The sequence below is a fragment of the Gopherus evgoodei genome, chromosome 5 (genome assembly GCF_007399415.2).
Source record: "Gopherus evgoodei ecotype Sinaloan lineage chromosome 5, rGopEvg1_v1.p, whole genome shotgun sequence".
NCBI lineage: Eukaryota > Metazoa > Chordata > Testudines > Testudinidae > Gopherus > Gopherus evgoodei.
This window is the reverse complement of record NC_044326.1, coordinates 36,164,690-36,183,791: the sequence shown is the minus strand read 5'-3', so window position 1 is coordinate 36,183,791 and position 19,102 is coordinate 36,164,690. Positions and strand designations below refer to the sequence as shown.

Sequence of the window (19,102 nt, the reverse complement as noted above, 5' to 3'; positions counted from 1 at the left end):
ACTAACAGTGAGTGAGAGTAGATTTTATGTAACAACCGACCCACGCATTACACGATGCAAATTGGAAGTGGTGTCCTGAGATGGAGCCTTGCTGGCATTTTCAAAGAGGTATTGGGTATGGAGACTCAGTTACCTCTGCAGATGACAGGGTATCCTTCCAAACAAACTAGTAGGGAAGGGACTGTCACTGCCTACCTATACTGTCCTCTGGGCCATGAGGACCCTTTTAGGGAAGGGTAAAAGGACCAGGAAGCAGGCTGCTGCAGCCTACCAGCGGGTCTGCAGCTTTCCTGACTCTTTGCTCACCTACGGGATAGGTCATGATTTGCTGCGTGGCCCAATGGGGGTCATAAACACCCCTGCAGGCAAGGATCCCCTCCAAACCTCCTCATGGCACCCCTCATCTTTGCAACATTATACTGTTGCCATTCCCTGAGCAAACAGAGGCCTTCAGTTAGGCAGCTCTTGCAAGCAGCAAAAATAGCTTTACAATGATCTCATACTACATCCCATCTCCTCCCTCTTCAGGTAAGCTCTCTCAAATCGCCTATCAATTACAACTTTGATCTTGTTCCAGTAACTGCTCCTGATGTTTTGTCCTTGGCTCACTTCTTCTAAAAATGTACTGAAAGTCAGTCAGTCAGTCATATTCCACAACGTGCAAGCAAGAAGAAGGAGGGCAAACCGTCGTTTTACACGGTGTGGGGGCAGGCTGTAGGTGTGTATGTACAGGAAGAATGTGAGGAAGCATCCCCCCTTCATGTCTCCTACCCTACCTAGCCAGCAGCACCTCAAAAAGGAAAGGAAAGGAAAGAGTAAGTGAACGCTGAGTCAAGGGATCAGCAAACTAAGGACAAGACATGAACGGAGGGGTGGTGGTGAGGAATCCCCGCGTTCCCCTGAGGGAACAAAGGCTAACAGCCAAGGGGAGCGCCCTGGAAACTGGGGGAGAGGAGCAGTCCCACCGGTGGGGGAGCCTGTGGACAGGGCTCGCCTGTACCTGCGGCGATGCGAGTCTCCCTGTCCCAAGAGGCACTGGCTTTCCGGCTCCGGCGGGTGGCAGACGCTCCTAGCAGCGGCTCTTCCTCACCATCCTCCTCGGGGTCCGTGTCTACGTTCCCGTCCTCTTCCAGCCCCGGGGCCCCGCCGAGCCTCACGGCCCCGCCGGGAGCTGCTTTCCCGTGGAGCCCCCGCGAGGGGGGGCTGTCCTGCAGCGCCGGCTCCGAGAGCAGCAACAGCCGTTCGTCTGGCTCCTCAGGGCCCGGCTCCGCCATTAGCGTCTGCGGCGGGCTGGGTAAGCTCCTGCGAGCCGCCAGGCGGGCTCACACGCCTCCGGGGGGACACATTGCGCAGGCAGCAACCCAGAATCGAACTGACAAGCTCCGCGGCGCCGCCTCTCAGCAGCCCTCACTGCACATGCGCACCATAGCCGAGGGACGTAGATACCTCGCCAGCCCTTAAAGGGCCAGCTACAGGGACAAGGGGTACAGCAGGGAAAGACTCAGCCGCTGAGCCCTCCCCCATCCTTGTCCCCCAGCCTACCAAGCGGGAGACACTCTTCAAACACCCACCCCGAGCGCACAAACTTCAACAGGGAGACCCGAGTTCCCAAGGGGCCTGCACGAACACTCTGGCACAGACCCACACACGGCTTCTCCGCTCTATTCCCCGTTGGGAAGCTTGAGTTGACAATATCTTTCTTTACACATTTATCATCTTTTATTCTCTTGCTCTGAAAGTGAATTTTGAGGCCAATGCACTAGATCCAGTAACGCTAGATTACCCACCACCACCACATACAAATACATTCAGAACGATCCGAGGCAATCTACAGTCCGGGGCTGGCTGCATTTTGTGAAATTTATAAATGAAATGATTACAGCACGGGACCTCTTACTGCAAAATGACACCCTAGAATCTAAGTTTTATTTTTTTGGAAGTTTGTAGCTCTCATGGTGGGGAAGAAAATGTTGAGTACAGAAATTGACTGTAACTGATATTATTGTCAGATGTCAATTTGCAGACAGTCTGAGACAATACTTCTAAGAAGTGTGAACTGTTCTCTTAATCTCAATTGATTATTAACTCAAAACCTAAATTTGGCAGTATCACAAACACTTATTTAATTGCTAACCATTTTAAGAGAAACATTCCACTATTTTGCTTTATTCTTGAATCCCAAACTGTTCTCTCCTCATTAGCACATCATAAGCAAGTCAATTTTCTGTTTAACTAAAATGAAGGCTATAAGTGGTGGGAAATGAGTCATTTTATGGAATTGTAAGCGTCTTTCAATGTACTACTTAAAAAACCTAAAGAAAGTTACTTTTTTCAGGGACTGATAAAATAACCAGTCAAATACCTGACTGGTCTGTTTTATCACATCTTAACTGCTGAATATGGATTTTGTATCATGTATCATTTGCTTACATTGCTATTAATATCTGTAATCTCATAGAATCTCTTCATATTTGCATTTCTCTTTTCATTTGTTTCTGCTGAAGATGAGCATAATGGACCAAGTTTATCCTTTGTGTAAACCCAAATGAATTGGCCTTTTATGCCCAATAAACAATTACATGGAGACAAAAAATATGGGACCTGATTTTACAGTGTTGCATATTATATAGTCATCAAGATCTGGATTATTTCAGTTTTTTTTCCATATATTTTTCATCAATTTGAACATTGATCTAATCCTTTAGTGTATCTCACTGTGTAGATATTTATAATGTGCCTCTTACATTACAGTACATTACTATTACAGTGCTGTCTGAACCCTAAAACAAAAAAATATAAAAAGAGGGTAAGTACAAATAGAAATAAACCCCTCTGGTAGCTCGCTCACATTCAGTGTGCTTTTAGCTTTAGGTTGGCGCCCTCTTGTGATACTTTCAAATACAGAACAAAATAAATAATGTCCCTTGTATGAAAACCAGATTCAGTGCATCACCACATTCCAGGTGCAACACAAAATATTTTAATTTCTAAGGGAAAAAATCTTTTAGAATGGCTCTTCTATGCTTAAACAGGCTGAATAACAATCTATTAAAAGTAAACTCTGAGCCAACAATTATTCAAATAGGTTTAACATTAACAACTTGTGAGATTTGTTGATGAAGTAATCAAGTTGATTAAAGCTATGGTTCAGTAGGGTCAGAGAGGTCACTATGTATGTTTCCCATGTTATTTAACCATCTAAACATAAAACTATGAAGTGGAAGAACCAGATAAGACTCCAAAAGTAAATTTTAAGGGGCCAGTTATATTTGCTCAAAACTAAACATCAGAAGTATGAAATCAGGAACCTATCCTAAAAGCTTACTTTAAAAAAAGTCTCAGTCAGTCCTTTATTTCTTAGGTATAAAAATAAACAACCAAACATTCTAAACTAGAAAAGATTTTGTGGAGACAAAATACATTGCTCCTAAAATCCAGTTCTCTTAATTCCTCTCTTTTAGTCCTTCCAACCTCAGCCTGACAGAATGAATTGTTCAGGCACTCCTCCGGCTTATAAAATGCAGGCAAGAAAGAAAAACAACTCTAATAGTGAATTCCACATGTCAAATACTGAATACAGTAAAGAGCTGACAAGCAATCCACAGCTTGGAATATTTTCATACTAAATTGTTATTTCAAATAATTAACCTTTTTTTTTTTAAAGTATCTGCTTGAGAGTCAAATTGAAAATTGGCTAAATCTCATTAATAAACTTCACTGTAACTAAACTGTCCAGTTGCAGAAATGATACTAAACATGTAAACAGAACTGGGCTGAATAAAAGTTACTCTAGCCATTTTAACCTAATTTCTCCTTGCTTCTTCAATCTAAACATTGTTTCAATGCATTGTTTGTGTTTAGTTTTACATTTAAATGTACTTTGCAGACAAGATATACCATATAATAAGGAACCACTCAGGAGAATCTAAAAAGGTGGTTTCTTAAATAAGGTGGTATTTTAATACAGATTCAGGATAAATTTATTCAAAAGCTAAAAGGAAAACCTATAAAAGAGTAAATTCTTATAGGACATTAAATATATCGTATCAGTTATTTAATAAAACAAATACATTTTAATACTTGAAATAATAAAAAAAAATGATGTTTAATGCATAAAAAGTCTTGTGTAATCCAAATGTAAAACTGTCTACAAGGTACCCACAGATGAAATCACAGTGAAAAATCTATTTTGCTGCTGTCTGGTGTTTTATAATACATTTAAAGCAACACAGAGAAGTATGCAAAATGCAGTCTTCTGTGCATAAATGGTGGCCCCAAACCTGCTAATAGTTACACACATGCCTAACTTCCAAGCATGTGAGCAATCCCACAAATTTCAACTCATAAGTAAAGATAAGCATATATTGTTGCTGGATCAAAGCCTTTGTACATACTTTACGCATCTAAAGTATTTCAGGTGGGCTCATAGAACTGCAGAGGTGCTGCTCTCTCTAGTTTTGGACGTTTTTAGAGTGCATTAAGAAGAGGTTTCAATAAAATAATTTAATACTGTAAATTGCATGGCAATGTCCTGAAGTGGGAGTTCTGGGCCTGGTCTGCACTTAAAAGTTTTGCTGGCATAGTTATGTCTGGGGGCCAGGCAGGTGGGGAATCACAAACTGTACCAGCAAAGTATCAGAGGGGTAGCCTTGTTAGTCTGGATCTGTAAAAAGCAACAAAGAGTCCTGTGGCACCTTACAGACATATTGGAGCATAAGCTTTCGTGGGTGAATACCACCCACTTCATCTGATGCATGCTGATGTTAGTCTACAAGGTGCCACAGGGCTCTTTATCGCTTTATACCAGCAAAAGCACTCTTTTACTAGCATAAGCTAAGAAGGTTTGCTGGTAGTGTTGTTCTGGTATAACTATACCAGCAAACCATTTCTAGTGTAGGTAAAGCCTTAATGAATGTGGGATCTTCTAGTAGAGGTTCCGAGTGAAATCATGCTGTTTCAAGTAATTTAATTACTTAAATACGAGGCTCCTGTGTAAGGATTTGAGATAGCTAGGCAGCTTTTTCCACTAATGAAACCAGTTTAGTTTTCTTAAAAAAAAACCCAACACTAAATATTTATTTTATTCTCCATTAAGTCTTTCTGTCTCAAGGACATAACTGACTTTGTAAATGCTGTAGAAAGGCACTAGCTGTGAATGCGGTGAAACAGGTACAAACTTCCACAGGGGTTCAATAACCCAATTATTAGACTTGTCTACATACAAAAATTGTACTGTGTTAACTATACCAGTATAGCTAAAGCTGCAAAACAGCCCTATTACAGATGTAATTATACCAGTATAAAGATGCTTATAGTGGTTGTGGCCTGGTCTACACTACGCGTTTATACCGATTTTAGCAGCGTTAAACTGATTTAATGCTGCACCCGTCCACACAATGAGGCCCTTTATATCGATATAAAGGGCTCTTTAAACCGGTTTCTGTACTCCTCCCGAAAAGAGGAGTAGCGCTGAAATCGGTATTACCATATCGGATTAGGGTTAGTGTGGCCACAAATTGACGGTATTGGCCTCCAGGCGGTATCCCACAGTGCACCACTGTGACCGCTCTGGACAGCAATCTGAACTCGGATGCACTGGCCAGGCAGACAGGAAAAGCCCCGTGAACTTTTGAATTTCATTTCCTGTTTGCCCAGCGTGGAGCTCTGATCAGCACAGGTGGCGATGCAGTCCCAAATCCAAAAAGAGCTCCAGCATGGACTGTACTGGAGATACTGGATCTGACTGCTGTATGGGGAGACAAATCTGTTCTATCAGAGCTCCGTTACAGAAGACGAAATGCCAAAATATTTGAAAAAAATCTCCAGGCTATGATACAGAGTCCACAGCACAGTGCTGTGTGACAAGCGTAACGGAAAGCCAAAGAATCAAATGGATGCTCATGGAGGAAAGGAGGGGGTATTGAGGACTCCAGCTATCCCACAGTAGTCTCCAAAAAGCATTTGCATTCTTGGCTGAGCTCCCAATGCCTGTAGCGTCAAACACATTGTCCGGGGTGGTTCAGGGTATATCTTGTCAATTTACTCCCCTCCCCCGCCCCGTGAAAGAAAAGGGGAAAAATCATTTCTTGATTTGTTTCTATGTCACCGTATGTCTACTGCATGCTGCTGGTAGACACGGTGCTGGGGCACTGAACAGCAGCATCCTCTCCCTTCCTCTCCCCGGTGGCAGATGGTGCAGTGCAGTAGGATTGGTAGCCATCCTCATCATCCCATGAGTGCTCCTGGCTGGCCTCAGGTGAGGTCAGCCGGGGGCACCTGGGTAAAAAATAAGAATGACTCCCGGTTATTCCCAGCAGATGGTACAGAACGGCTGGTAACTGTCCTCATCATAGCAACTAGGGGCTGAACTCCATCAGCCTTCCCACTTTCATGTCTAAAGAAAACATTCTGTACTGCCTGAACTATCATAGCAGCTGGAGGCTGCCTCCCCCTCATTTTATCTCACTAAAAAGTCAGTGTTTCTTATTCCTGCATTCTTTATTACTTCATCACACAAATGGGGGGACCCTGCAATGGTAGTCCAGAAGGGTTGGGGGAGGAGGGAAGCAACGGGTGGGGTTGTTGCAAGGGCAGCCCCTAGAATGGCATGCAGCTCATCATTTCTGTGGGATCTGACACGGAGCAGCTGTGCTCTCTGTTTCTCTAGTACACTTGCCCCATATTCTAGGCAGGACTGACTCTATTTTTAGATACAACATAAAGGAGGGAATTCTTATTTTTATTTTTGCGCCCCCGGCCAACCTCAGCGAAGGTCAGCCAGGAGCACCCATGACAGCAGCAGACAGTACAGAACAACTGGTAACTGTCTCTGCTACCTTGCAAAGGCAAATGAATGCTGCTGTGTAGCGCTGCAGTACTGCCTCTGTCAGCGGCATCCAGTACACATACGGTGACAGTGACAAATGGCAAAAGGGGCTCCATGGTTGCCATGCTATGGCATCTGCCAGGGCAATCCAGGGAAAAAGGGCGCGAAAAGATTGTCTGCCGTTGCTTTCACAGAGGAAGGAATGAGTGATGACATTTACCCAGAATCACCCCCAACACTGTTTTTGCACCATCATGCACTGAGATCTCAGCCCAGAATTCCAGTGGGTGGGGGAGACTGTGGGAACTATGGGATAGCTACGGATTAGCTACCCACAGTGCAACGCTCCAGAAATCGACGCTAGCCTCAGTACATGGACGCACACCACCAAATTATTGTGCTGTGTGTGGCCACATGCACTCGACTTTATACAATGTTTTACAAAACCGGTTTATGTAAAATCGGAATAATCCTGTAGTGTAGACGTACCGTCAGTTTATTCCCATTCCCTTATGGGAATGGGTATATCAGTATAAGGCACCTTGAATTGTGTCCACACTAAGGGTTATACTGATGTAAGTATTTTAGTAAAAAAAACAAGCATATCCCTAACCAAAATAATTATAATGGTGGAAGAACTGCACACAGCAGCCCAACATGCATGCTTTTAACTTTAAGAAATCCTATTAACCACAAAGGGGGACTAATAATAAACTTAAAGTTAAGCACCTATACAAGTTTGAGCAGCCTCAAGACCTAGGTTCATTTCTAGGCCCTGCAAGAATACAGTATCCTGCTTTTCCTCCCTTGTACAAAAAAGGGTTTTCCCCCCAAAGTTAACAAAACCCTTCACCTCTCTAATAGATTCAAGCCTGGGCAGGCTTTAACAAAACGGCAACTCCACAATACACTCCAGGACAGCCCAGCGCGCCCCTGCTAGTCAGGCCTAAACTAAGCCCAGATCCTAAGGGCGCTGCCTGAGTTATTTCCAGGCTGCCTGTGCCGCAACACCGGCCTGTGAGGGCCGAACTGGGCCTTTCCGAGCCCCTCTTTACTGGACGTTGGTACACCGCGCCCTGCAGCCGCGGCTCCCCAGTGCTGACTCGCCCTAGCGCACGGGCACGGAGGCTACATCTACAGTGGCTCATCTACAGTGGCGCTGCGGCCAGTATGCCCGGGCGCAGCAGCCTGGGCCCCGCGGCAGGTGCGCTTGCTCGGTCTGGCTGTGCTCAGGCCAGGGCATGGCGTGCGGGGCCCGCCTTCCCCCCCGCATGGAGACACCTGCCTGCACTCAGCTCCACTCCGCGGGCTGCGGCCGTTGCGGGCTGAGGAGGCAGCAGCGCCCCCGCGAGGCATCGGCGTAGAATACTCCGCGCATCAGAAGGGCGCCGCGCAACGCCGCACCCCAACCCACCCCCAGGGGCGCGGCATCACACGTTGTCCACGCACATGCGCACCTGCTTTTAATTATTCCCTGGGAGTTGACCGTGTCACCTCACGTGGTGTCGCGGCCCCTTGTTCCACGGCGTTGCGCTTGCGCGGTGCCGGCAGGAGAGTCTAGAATCTGAGCGTTTGTCAGTTTCTCCACCCACTTCTTCCGACATGAACATTGAGAATTTTGGCGCTAGCGAAAGGCTGGTGAACGCGGCCTACGTGCGGCAGGGGGCGCAGGGCCGGCGCGCGCATGAGCTGCGCCTGCGGGCGTTGCTGGAGCAGGTAACGGTCATTCCTACCCCACTCCCGCGGGGGTTCTAAGGTCGCTCCCCCAGCGTGCGCCCGGCCCTCAGCCGTTGTGCAGGGCGCACGCTCCCTCGTGCACACTGATTAGAGCTGTGGCGCTGAGCTAGGGCGATCAGACAGCAAATGTGAAAAATCGGGGTGAGGGTGGGGGGTAATAGGAGCCTATAGAAGATAAAGACCCAAAAATCAAGACTGTCTCTATAAAATCGGGACTTCTGGTCACCCTACGCTGAGCAGCCCGTCCCTACCCTCAGCCACCTGGGCCGGGTTGGGAGGCTCCCTGATTCCCCCCCCCCCCTTCCATGTGCCCTTTAGGGCAAGAGTGCGTGGGGCATAAGCTGACAGGTAGCCTGGTTGTGATTTGTCTTCCCCGTAGTGTACAGGAGCCCAGCCATTGGGTTGTGCTAAGTGCTGTACAAATACAGAATAAGCTCCTGGCCCTTGCCCCAAAGAGCTTACAAGCTAAGTGTAACTCCTGAGTGTGGGTGGACGCAGAAGGACTGGGAAACAGGAAGAATCTTGTCATTGTACTCGGTGCCATTCACCTGTGCCTTTGTGTAGGGCACATCCTTTTGTAAAGCACGTGGAGGGCCTCCAGGAAGATGAATTGATTTTTTTATGGCCTGAAGGAGCCATTATATTCATCTAGTCAGATCTGCAGAGATGCATGCTGGGAGCATTGATATATCCCCCCAAAATAACTACCCAGCACCTTGTCTGGCTCCAGCACTGTGCATCCTGGGCTTTGCTGGTATGTGTTCGAAGCAAGTTAGAGGTTTCTGTCTTCCTGTTTTTTAGCAGAGTGCTTTGCTGGGGCCCATATATTACCAGGGACTCATCTACACTACAAAGTTAGATTGATCTAACTACATCACTCAGGGTGTGAAAAATTCACTCCCCGGAGACACCTAGTTAAACCAGTCTGACTCCCAGTGTAGACACTGGTAGGTCAACCAAAGAATTCCTCTCAGAGAGGTGAATTAATTACAGCAATCAAAGAAGCTTGTCCATTGCTGTAGTAAGGCCTAGTCTATGCTTAAGGTTACCATATTTGAGCATTCAAAAAGGAGAACAGAGTTTGGCCCCACCCACAGTCCACCCCCACTTATCCCATGCTCCACCCCCACTCTGCCCCTGGTCCTGCTCCCTCCCTGCTCAGCCCCACCACCACACTCCTCCTCACCCCCTAGCCTACTGCTGGCTTGCTGCGTCCCTCCTCAGTCCCCCACCCACCACTCGCCTCCTCCCACCTGCCACTCACCTCACTTCCCTGCCAGAAATCCCCATGCCCACCCCGAGAACCCCTGCTTGCCACTGGCTCGCCACTTCTTGCTTCCTCACCCCACCCGCCCATCTGCGTCTGGCTCCATCGCTGCTCGCCTCTTCATTGCCCCTTGCCCGTCACCGCCTCAAGTCACCGCTCACCTATTCATCCTCCCCACCTGCCACTTGCCTACTCACCCGCCAGCCAGCCACTGTCTCCCTTGCCACTCGCCTCTTCTCCCCACCCTGCTCGCCTACTAACCCTCCTGTGGAGGTCCCTCTGGCTCCTAGGATCAGGGGCAGCCGAGGGGTCTCCACATGCTGCGCTCGCCACAGGTGCGAGCTGTGGCTCCCATTGGCTGGGAAAAGCACCAGTGGGAGCTGCAGGAGCCGCGGAGCAGGGCTGGCAGTCGCCAGCAGGGAGCAGAGAGCCCTCTGCCCCCCTCCCCCTGACCTGACCTGACTCTAAGAGCTAGAGGGACCTGCGGGGGGGTGAGGTGGGGAGTTCCAGCGGTGCTAACCTGGGGTGGCTCCCAGGAAGCATCCGGCAGGTCCCTCTGGCTCTGAGGTTCGGGGCGGAGTACTCTCTGCCGGCACCTGCAAGCCCCGCCCCTGCAGCTCTTATTGGGCAGGAGGGAGCTAGTGCTGCGTGCAGAGACCCCTTCCACCTGTGTGCCGAGGGGCCGCCCACACTGCTGGTCTTCTGCCTACGGGCAGGCACCGGGAGCTGCCCCAGGAAGCACTGCCAACCCCAGGACTTTGGACTGTCTTAGGGTTACCATACAGCCATATTTTCCCAGACATTTTTAGATATTTAAAAATTCCTCCTGGACAGCGACTTGAGAACTAAAAAGCTGGACATGTCCAGGAAAATACGGACATATGGTAACCCTGTCTATGCTACATGCTTAGGTTGACATAAATTGCCTTGTGTTGACCTAGCTGTGGAAGTGTCTTCACTTAAATTTGGCTCCTGCTGGTGTAAGTGCCTCTCAACACTGATTTAGTAACACCACCTCTGTGAGTGACATAGAGTCACAGGGGATGTAATTAGGTCGATGCAGTGTGAGTGTAGACACTGCGTTGCTTACGTCAACTGTTACTGGCCTCCAGATGCTGTCCCAAAATGCTCTACTCTGACAATACTATCAATACAAGTGCTCCTGGTGAGGATGTGCACTACCAACACAAGAAGCCACATGGGCGCACGCACAAAAGATTTAATAACAGGTCAACATAATTTTGTAGTGTAGATGTGGCCTAAGTGTCTCTGCTACAGTGGTGCAGCTGTTCCGCTGTAACTTTTCTAGTGTAGATTTACTTCATTATTTTTGCAAAATCTACTATGACTATATTAAAAAAAATTATTAGATGCTTACAAGCAAGAGGTACAAAAGAGAAATGAGGGGATGTCCAATGGGCAACGTCTAGAGCCAGTGCCATGTGAAACGCATAGCCGCTATCTGCTGCTCAGATTTTTACTGGTTTGTTGTCCCTAGGTCCAACTTGAGGGCTCCCTATTTCAGATTAACCTCTTCTTAGAATGGATCTGATAAATTTGAAATGCCCTTCCCCCTAACTCCCTGAAGTGGGAAGGAGATTTCTCTCCTCCCTTTCAGAACACTCACAGTGGCTGTAAGGGTTGGGTCTTCAAAACTCTATCCTTCTCCGACCCCTGAGCTTTCTTGCTGCCATCGAGAAAGGGGCCTGAGATAGGCCTAAAAATACAATAGGAGTAATAGCAGCAAAGAATCCTGTGGCACCTTATAGGCTAACAGACGTTTTGGAGCATGAGCTTTTGTGGGTGAATACCCACTTCCTCAGATGCATGTAGTGGAAATTTCCAGGGGCAGGTATATATATGCTAGCAAGCAAGCTAGATGCATCTGAGGAAGTGGGTATTCACCCACGAAAGCTCATGCTCCAAAACGTCTGTTAGTCTATAAGGTGCCACAGGATTCTTTGCTACTTTTACAGATCCAGACTAACACGGCTACTCCTCTGACAATAGGAGTAATGTTTCTCAAGTCCTTTCTCACTGCTCTGCTGTGCAGGGCCGGCTTTAGGAAGTGCGGGGCCCAGTTCGAACAGTTTCGACGGGGCCTCAGCAGGGATGTCCAAAAAAAAAAAAAAGCACTTAAAAAAAACCCCACCTTTCATTTCTTCCATGTATTATTTACTTTCCATGACTATATACACATAACAAAATTATATATTACATAATTACATCATATATTATAAATATCAAGTTCATTAAGAGGAACTTTATTGTACACCTCACCTATACATTTTTAAAACTTTATCTTCCTCACTTTTTGTTTGACAAAATCTTTCAGTATATTGCCTAACTCTAAGCTCTTCACCGTCACACCCTCTTCACCCCCAGTCCCCCACTGACTTGCTGCGTCCCTCCTAGTCAGTCCCCCACCCACCACTCGCTTCCTTTCACTTTCTCCCTCCCCTGCCAGAAACCCCTATGCCTGCCCCTAGAACCCCTGCTGGCTCACTGCTCGCCTCTTTGTCCACCTGCCGCTTGCCCACCCGCTCGCCCCCGACTTGCCGCTGCACCCCTCCCCCCGAGTATATTGCCTCATTCAAAGACCCAGGGGTCACAATATTACTGCACACAGCAATCAATCAATGCAATTGTAGATAAATCTCTGCATTATGCATTTTTGTATAACTTTTACATGACTTTGTATTGAACCTTGGTAATATGTTATAGTGGGCCCCAAGGTAGTATAATTAAGGTAAAAGAAAAATGTCTTTTTGCTAGAAGTAGAATGAGATCTTTCCTCCACTTTGTAATCAATTGTCCTATTGAATGAATGAGGTGTGAATGAGGAAGGTGTGGAAGGCAGGCACCTCCAGACAGCTGCAACCCTTGGAGAGGGGCTGGGAGCCAGACCAAGGAGCTTTGCCCAGGGCTGAGTGGGACGGAGTTTGGGTGCTGGGTGCAGTCTCTGGGCTGGGGCACGGGGTGGGGTGCAGGAAGAGTGGAGGGGTGCAGGCTCAGGGAGGGAGTGTGGAGGGGTGGGTGCCGTGCAGGCTTTGGGACAGAGTTTGGGGGCTGGAGGGGGGTGCTGGGGAGGAAGGGACTGCCATGTGGCTTCCTTCCTCCCCTGATGCCCCTTACCATAGCCTCAGTGGGGGATAGAGCTGCCCCTTCCCCAGTGTTTGCAGGAGTGGTGGCTGGGGGGAACCCAGTCAAACTCTGGTTTTACTCTTTCACTGATGGGCCACTTAAACCCCTTACAAACTCCTTCCCGCCTCTCTCACTCCCCTTTTCTACTGGGCTTGTTTGATCTTTTCGGTGGAGCCAGATGAAAACCACAAACCCCAGTGAGGACAGCAGGCTGGAAGACTAGACTGAACCCAGCCTAGTCCATCCCAGAGCCCAGGACTGAGGGCAATGTCCCTCCGCCCCCAGGCCACCTGCTTCCACTCCTGGCCTCTCCCAGCGCTGCCAGTGATTCTGTGTGCTGCATCGGGTGGGATTTCAAGCGGACCCCTCAACCCCCCGCTAAATTCACCCCTGTTTTGCAACCACTCTGCACCAAGAGCACCTTCCTTGGTGCCTTAGAGCTGCTGGATGGCTAGAAAGCTGAGCTGGGCATTTGATTGATCTAGAATATTATCATGCCCCCCCCCAAACTTAATATCCACACAGCTTTGGGGGGGGTTATTTACCCGCCCTCCCCCAGCCGGTCTATTTTATTGTTGCAGGGCAAATGAAGGAGCCACAGTTTAATGGAAATATTCAGCCCCTACAGTGGTCTTGCAGCAGGGAAAACAGAGTTGGTGGGAAGGGAACTGGTTTGGATAGGAGCCCCAGTCCCTTTCCTTTGCAAAATAATTTGGAAAGGGAATCAGATCATGCTGTGCCTCAGTTTCCCCTTCTGCAGGGAGATGGGGGGGAGATAAAAGTCTCAGCCTGCCGTGCCATGTTGCAGACCTTTCGCATTCTCCCCTCTTGATGTATTTGATTTCCTCCTCCAAACCTCCCTCTCTCTCTCACCTGGAGTTCACAGCACTAAGTACCGGCTGGGGGCTTTTTTCCTGGGTTACATGACATGATCCTAACTTTAGTTCTGAAACAGACACAGGCAGGCACAAACTCACCCTCAAATAGCAACACCACAAAAACCACAACACCAACCCAATATTACAAACTTACGGGGAATGACAGGGTCAGACACTCACCGTTGGAAGCCCCAGCAGCTGTTCAGGTGAGTGAGGTCCACTGCAGAGATTCCTGTGTCTCCCACCGGACCAGAAGCTCCCTCAGCATCTCCTCCAGGCTCCAGGTGACTGCTGGGGGGAGGGCATGGGAGGAAGGCTGCAAGCACGTGTGCCTTCTCTCTCCTCCTGACCTGTAACACCCAGCGGCTGTCTCTGCCTCAGCCTTCTGCCAGCCAGCGTCTCTCATTGCCTAGCAGCAACAGCTGCTGCTTCCGGGAGACAGCCGGCCAGCACGGGACCCCCTTCAGGGGCAGGGCCCAATTCGGGGGAATTGGGCAAATCGGCCTAAAGCCAGCCCTGCTGCTGTGAATAACTCCAGTGACCTTGCTGCTGCTGCTGCTCATGGCTTTCACAAGCAGTGGCCTAACACTAACATGGTTTGTGATGGTTTGACTGTTGCTCATAGAGTTTTGAATATCGATCGTGAAACTGACCAGTCTTTTAATTTAATTCTCATGATGCTTGGTAAAATTGTGAGCCTCACAAGTGTACTCTGTCTGGAGATTAAAGGGCTTGTTTACCGACCTGGGTTAAGAAATAAGGCATCTTTCTCTGGATGGAGTTAATCAGGGACTGACAAGCCCTGAGAAAGACAGCACTTTGTCAGTTTACATTTGGCAGACTATAACCATAAAATCTCAGCTTTTAGCACTTAGGCCATGTCTACACTACACAATTATGTCAACATAAGCCATTGCAGTTATTACGTCACTTGTGTGTGCATTCTCATCGGGAGCTCTTGTATTGCTATAGAGTGCAATGCACTATGGGGTAAGTATCCCACTGTGCAACTCCAGAACTTTTGGGAAGTTCTTGCAATGCCTGATGGGACCAAAACAAGTCATGCAGAGGTGACTAGGAGCATGGAGTCAACTTCCCATTCCATAATTTCATCTGCATCCCATAATTTTCACGCATTCTTTTCAAAATTCCACAAATCCATGTGTCCCTCCTCACTATCCGCCATCTCTGACAGAAGCATGGAGTCCGCACAGCTCTGCATTCTTGTCACGAGCATGTCAAGCATGGGCATGTGATCCTGCAGTATTTACAGAGCTGCAAGAGGAGCCACGGGGAATATGATGATTCCTTGGAGGCTAGATTGCTCTGGGACATAGAAAGAACCAGTTCAAGACTGTTGCTCCATGAATTCCACCAGTTGGAGATGGAATGTTGGTTCTGGGCCTGAGAAACAAGCACTGACTGGTGGGATTGCATCGTTATGGAGGTATGACATGATGAGCAGGGGCTGCAGAACTTTCAAATGTGCAAGGCCACATTCCTGGATCTGTATGCTGAGCTCTTCCTAGCCCTCCAATGCAGGGATGTCAAAATGAGAGCTGCACTAACAGTTAAGAAGCGAGTGACAATTGCACTGTGAAACTTGCAATGCCAGATTGCTACCAGGTAGTCAGAAATGAATTTGGAGTTGAGAAATCCACCACAGGGGCTGTTGTCATGCAAGTGTGCAGGGCCATTAATCATCTCTTGCTACACATGACTGACTCTCAGCAATGTGCAGGACATGATGGATGTTTTGCAGCAGTGGGGTCCCTGAACTGGGGTGAGGTGACAGATGGCATGCATATTCCTATTTTAGCACCAGACCACCTTGCCACAGAGTACACTGACAGAGAGGGCTACTTTTCTATGGTTATACAAGCCCTGATGGATCACTGGGGAAGCTTTACTGACATCAGTGTGGTCAGGGAAGTTGCGTGACGCGTACATCTTTAAGAACACAGGACTGTTCAGAAAGCTGCGGGGACTTTCTTTCCCAACCAGCAATTACCATTGGGAATGTTGAAATGCCAATAGTGATCCTGGGTGACCCAGCCTATACCTTGCTCCCATGACCACCTCACTGACCATCTCAACAGCATCAAGAAGCGCTTCAAATACAAGCTCAGCAGGTGCAGAATGACAGTTGAATGTGCCTTTGGTTGTTTGAAGGGTCACTGGCATTGTTTACTTATACGTTTGGGCCTTAGGGAGAAAAATAGCGGAATGGTTATAACTGCCTGCTGTGTCCTGTATAATATCTGTAAAATAAAGCAGAAAAAGTTTCCACCAGGGTAGAGGGTGGAAATGAAGCGGCTATGTGCTGAATTTGAACAGACAGCTACAAGGGCTATTAGAAGAGCACAACATGGAGCTATACGGCTCAGGGAGACTTTAAAAGAACATTTTAATAGTGAGACAGAGTAGTATGTTTTGCTGTAGTGTTCTCTACATGGCCTCTCTCTTTTGCAGCCCCAAATGAATCTTGCAGTGATTGCAGTGTGTGTAGCAATATAACTAGGGCCCTACCCAATTCATGGCCATGAAAAATATGTCAAGGACCATGAAATTGACCAAAATGAACTGTGAATTTAGTTAAGTATAAAATTGTCAATGCACCTGTTAATATTGTTTGTGAATGATAGTGCAGTAATGGGGAATTGGTTGCTGCCAGACCTGCTCAGCACCAACCAGCATATACTGTGAACTAATAAACATGAATTTTTTTCCAAAAATACAATTTTATTCTGTAACGTGAACCAGGCAATTAAAAAACATTTAAAACTTCTTAAGTTCTGTTCCCTTAATTTATTAAGTGGAAACAGCAATCATTTCCATTTCAGGTACAGGTACACCAACTGTGGCTTTCACAAGTCAGTGTATGTAAAGCTGTGATTTTCTTTAATGGTAAAGGTACTACACCAACCCCTAATGCCATGTGGAATGTTGAAGGGGGGTAATAAGGAGGTCCCAATATGCAGTTCTCAGTGGGCTGCAGAGGGAGGCGAGCACAGGATTGTTGAACCTTCAGGTCCACCACAGTCTTCAGTATCTCCATTCGCTGTCTGAGAAGCGCAAGCATCTGCTGCTGCACGTCCCTCTCCTTTTCCTGCACCTTTCTCCTCTCCACTCTGTGATAATCCTCCAGGCCCTATGCTAGTTCTGTAAAGCAGCACTGTTTGCAGGATCTCCTGGAACATGTCATCCCAAGTCCTCTTCTTTCTTCTCCTTATCTGGCTCAGGCATTCTGCGGGTGTGGAGGGAGAGACCCTGTAGGCTGCAATGGCAGCAGCTGCAGATACAAAACACAGTCACACATTGTCAGTTATTCACGACAGAAATTGAAACTCAAGATGCTGAACTCCCTCCCCTTGCTCTGCAAAAGTTGTAAGCACTACATTCTCACTTCTGCTTGGGAGTAATAGAGCACAGCACCAGTCACAGCACCAGCCATGGTGAGTATGGTCCTTTGGGGGCTGAGGAATAGCTTCTTGCGTTATTCTAGTAGTATAGGGCAATGGAACTGAATACTGGCACTGTTTTACACAGATGGTGGTAGTGATTTTAGCTATCTCACTCCTGAGGGTAACAGAGGCAGAGAGAGCACAGCTTCTGCTGGTGTTCTGTTGCTGCCCACGTTCACATGCTGATAACCTATGTACTGCAATGATGCCTGCTGAAGTAATCGCTGAGTGGCATGGGAAAGTGTCCTAGCGTGGTGGAAGAAACAAGGCAGCCCTTCCCAGAAACCTTTGGCAGAGGATTGCAGAGTACCTCCATGAAAGTTTCATCAGGATCTCTACAGAGAATTAATGAAACATCCTGGTGTTCATAAACAAACTGCTCCACGTGGCCCCCTCTGCCTAACTCTAGTGGGGAATGAAAAGCAGATAGCAACTCTGCCTCTCTTAGTTGCTTCATTACTTCTTTTAGCACAAGTGAAAAGGAGCGAATCCACAGAAGTCCTGCTGCTTTGGGGGTTCCATTCCTGTAATTTCAAAGCAAACTGCGTACTTACAGGGGTCCCTTCCCCTGCATCAGACTTGTCCATGTTTGACTGTTGGGAATGACGACTGTGGTGGAGTCAAAAACAGGTCTTGGCTCACAGCACAACTGGATCCCCTGGTTGTCTGTCCCCTGCATTCCTCCTCCTTATCTGCCTTTCTCCTTCTCGCTGTTCATGGCAGGGGTTTGTGACTCAGGCTCCTTGGAAGTATCCACAGGGCTCTTGTGGGTGGTGGGGGTGTCTCCGCTGAGGATGGCATGTAGCTCTTTCTAAAAATGGTAGGTCTTCAGCTTGGCACCAGATCAATTGTTGGCCTCCCTGGGCTTTTGCTATGCCTGCTGGAGCACCTTGGCTTCCATGTGGCACTGCTGCTGGTCTCTCCTGACCAATCTGCTCATAGATGTCCGCATTTCAATGGCTGGATCAGAACTGTGTCTGCACAGCATCTTCTCTCCACATGCCTAGGAGATCCAATATCTCCTGTCTGTTCCAGGCAGGAGCTCATCTGGACCATGTAGCCGACATGGTCAGCTGGGCAATTAAACTCAACAGTTGAGGGCTTCTAGCTATGCTTGCCAAGCTGGGCCACCAGGAAACGAAATTTCAAAAAACTGCATAGCTTTAAAGGCGGGGGGAGGGAGGGAAGGAGGGGGGGGAGGGCTTCCTGTCTACCTGACTCCTGGGCAGCAGAGTTCACAACGATAACCAGAGCGGTCAATTTGGGGCATTGTGGGACAGCTGCAGGAAGCCAGTAATAGTCTGCATAAGTAACACCATGTCCGCACTCTCACTACGTGGAGATAATTACATTGACCTTGACTCTACACTGCTGGGGGAGATGGTGTTATTAAATCAGCATAGTGGGGCATTTACGTCATTGAGAGCCAAATTTAAGTGAAGACACATCCACAGCTAGGCCGACATAAGCTGCTTTGTGTCAAACCTATGATGTAGTGTAGACCAGGCGTTAAATGAAAGTTTAAATTCTACGTAAATTAATGGCTTAGGCCCCATATTTGCCAGGAAAAGCTACCAATCTGCCAGTGGCAAGTGATTGAATGAATTTTTCAAGCCCTACACATTACTAAATATTTACTAACATTCTATAAAGTATTTATAATTGAAATGAAATTACACTTGTAAAATATATAGTACAAGTATTTGTTGTGATTCATTACCCTTGATTTTTATAATTTTTGTTCTATAACATTCTGAAATTAGTAATTAGAAGTGAGTCTTCCTGT

General features: G+C 47.5%; 2 protein-coding genes across 5 annotated transcripts in view; one reads left to right on the top strand and one right to left on the bottom strand.

Moving 5' to 3' along the window:
- Positions 1-8,249, bottom strand: part of PI4K2B (phosphatidylinositol 4-kinase type 2 beta) — a 40,541-nt gene extending 32,292 nt beyond the window's left edge. The window contains exon 1 of one of the 3 annotated variants that reach the window (XM_030563080.1): positions 8,112-8,249. Coding sequence is in view for 2 of the 3 variants with exons in the window: in XM_030563079.1 (XP_030418939.1) it covers positions 1,001-1,274 (274 nt within the window). In the remaining variant the exon portion in view is untranslated. Of the gene's footprint in view, positions 1-1,000; positions 4,692-8,111 lie in introns of those variants that run through there. The other 2 variants (XM_030563079.1, XM_030563078.1) reach the window with 2 other exon arrangements.
- A 43-nt stretch (positions 8,250-8,292) lies between these two features.
- Positions 8,293-19,102, top strand: part of SEPSECS (Sep (O-phosphoserine) tRNA:Sec (selenocysteine) tRNA synthase) — a 54,873-nt gene continuing 44,063 nt past the window's right edge. The window contains exon 1 of one of the 2 annotated variants that reach the window (XM_030563076.1): positions 8,293-8,542. In XM_030563076.1, the coding sequence (XP_030418936.1) occupies positions 8,429-8,542 (114 nt within the window). In that variant the 5' untranslated portion in view covers positions 8,293-8,428. The remainder of the gene's footprint in view (positions 8,543-19,102) is intronic. The other variant, XM_030563077.1, reaches the window with a different exon arrangement.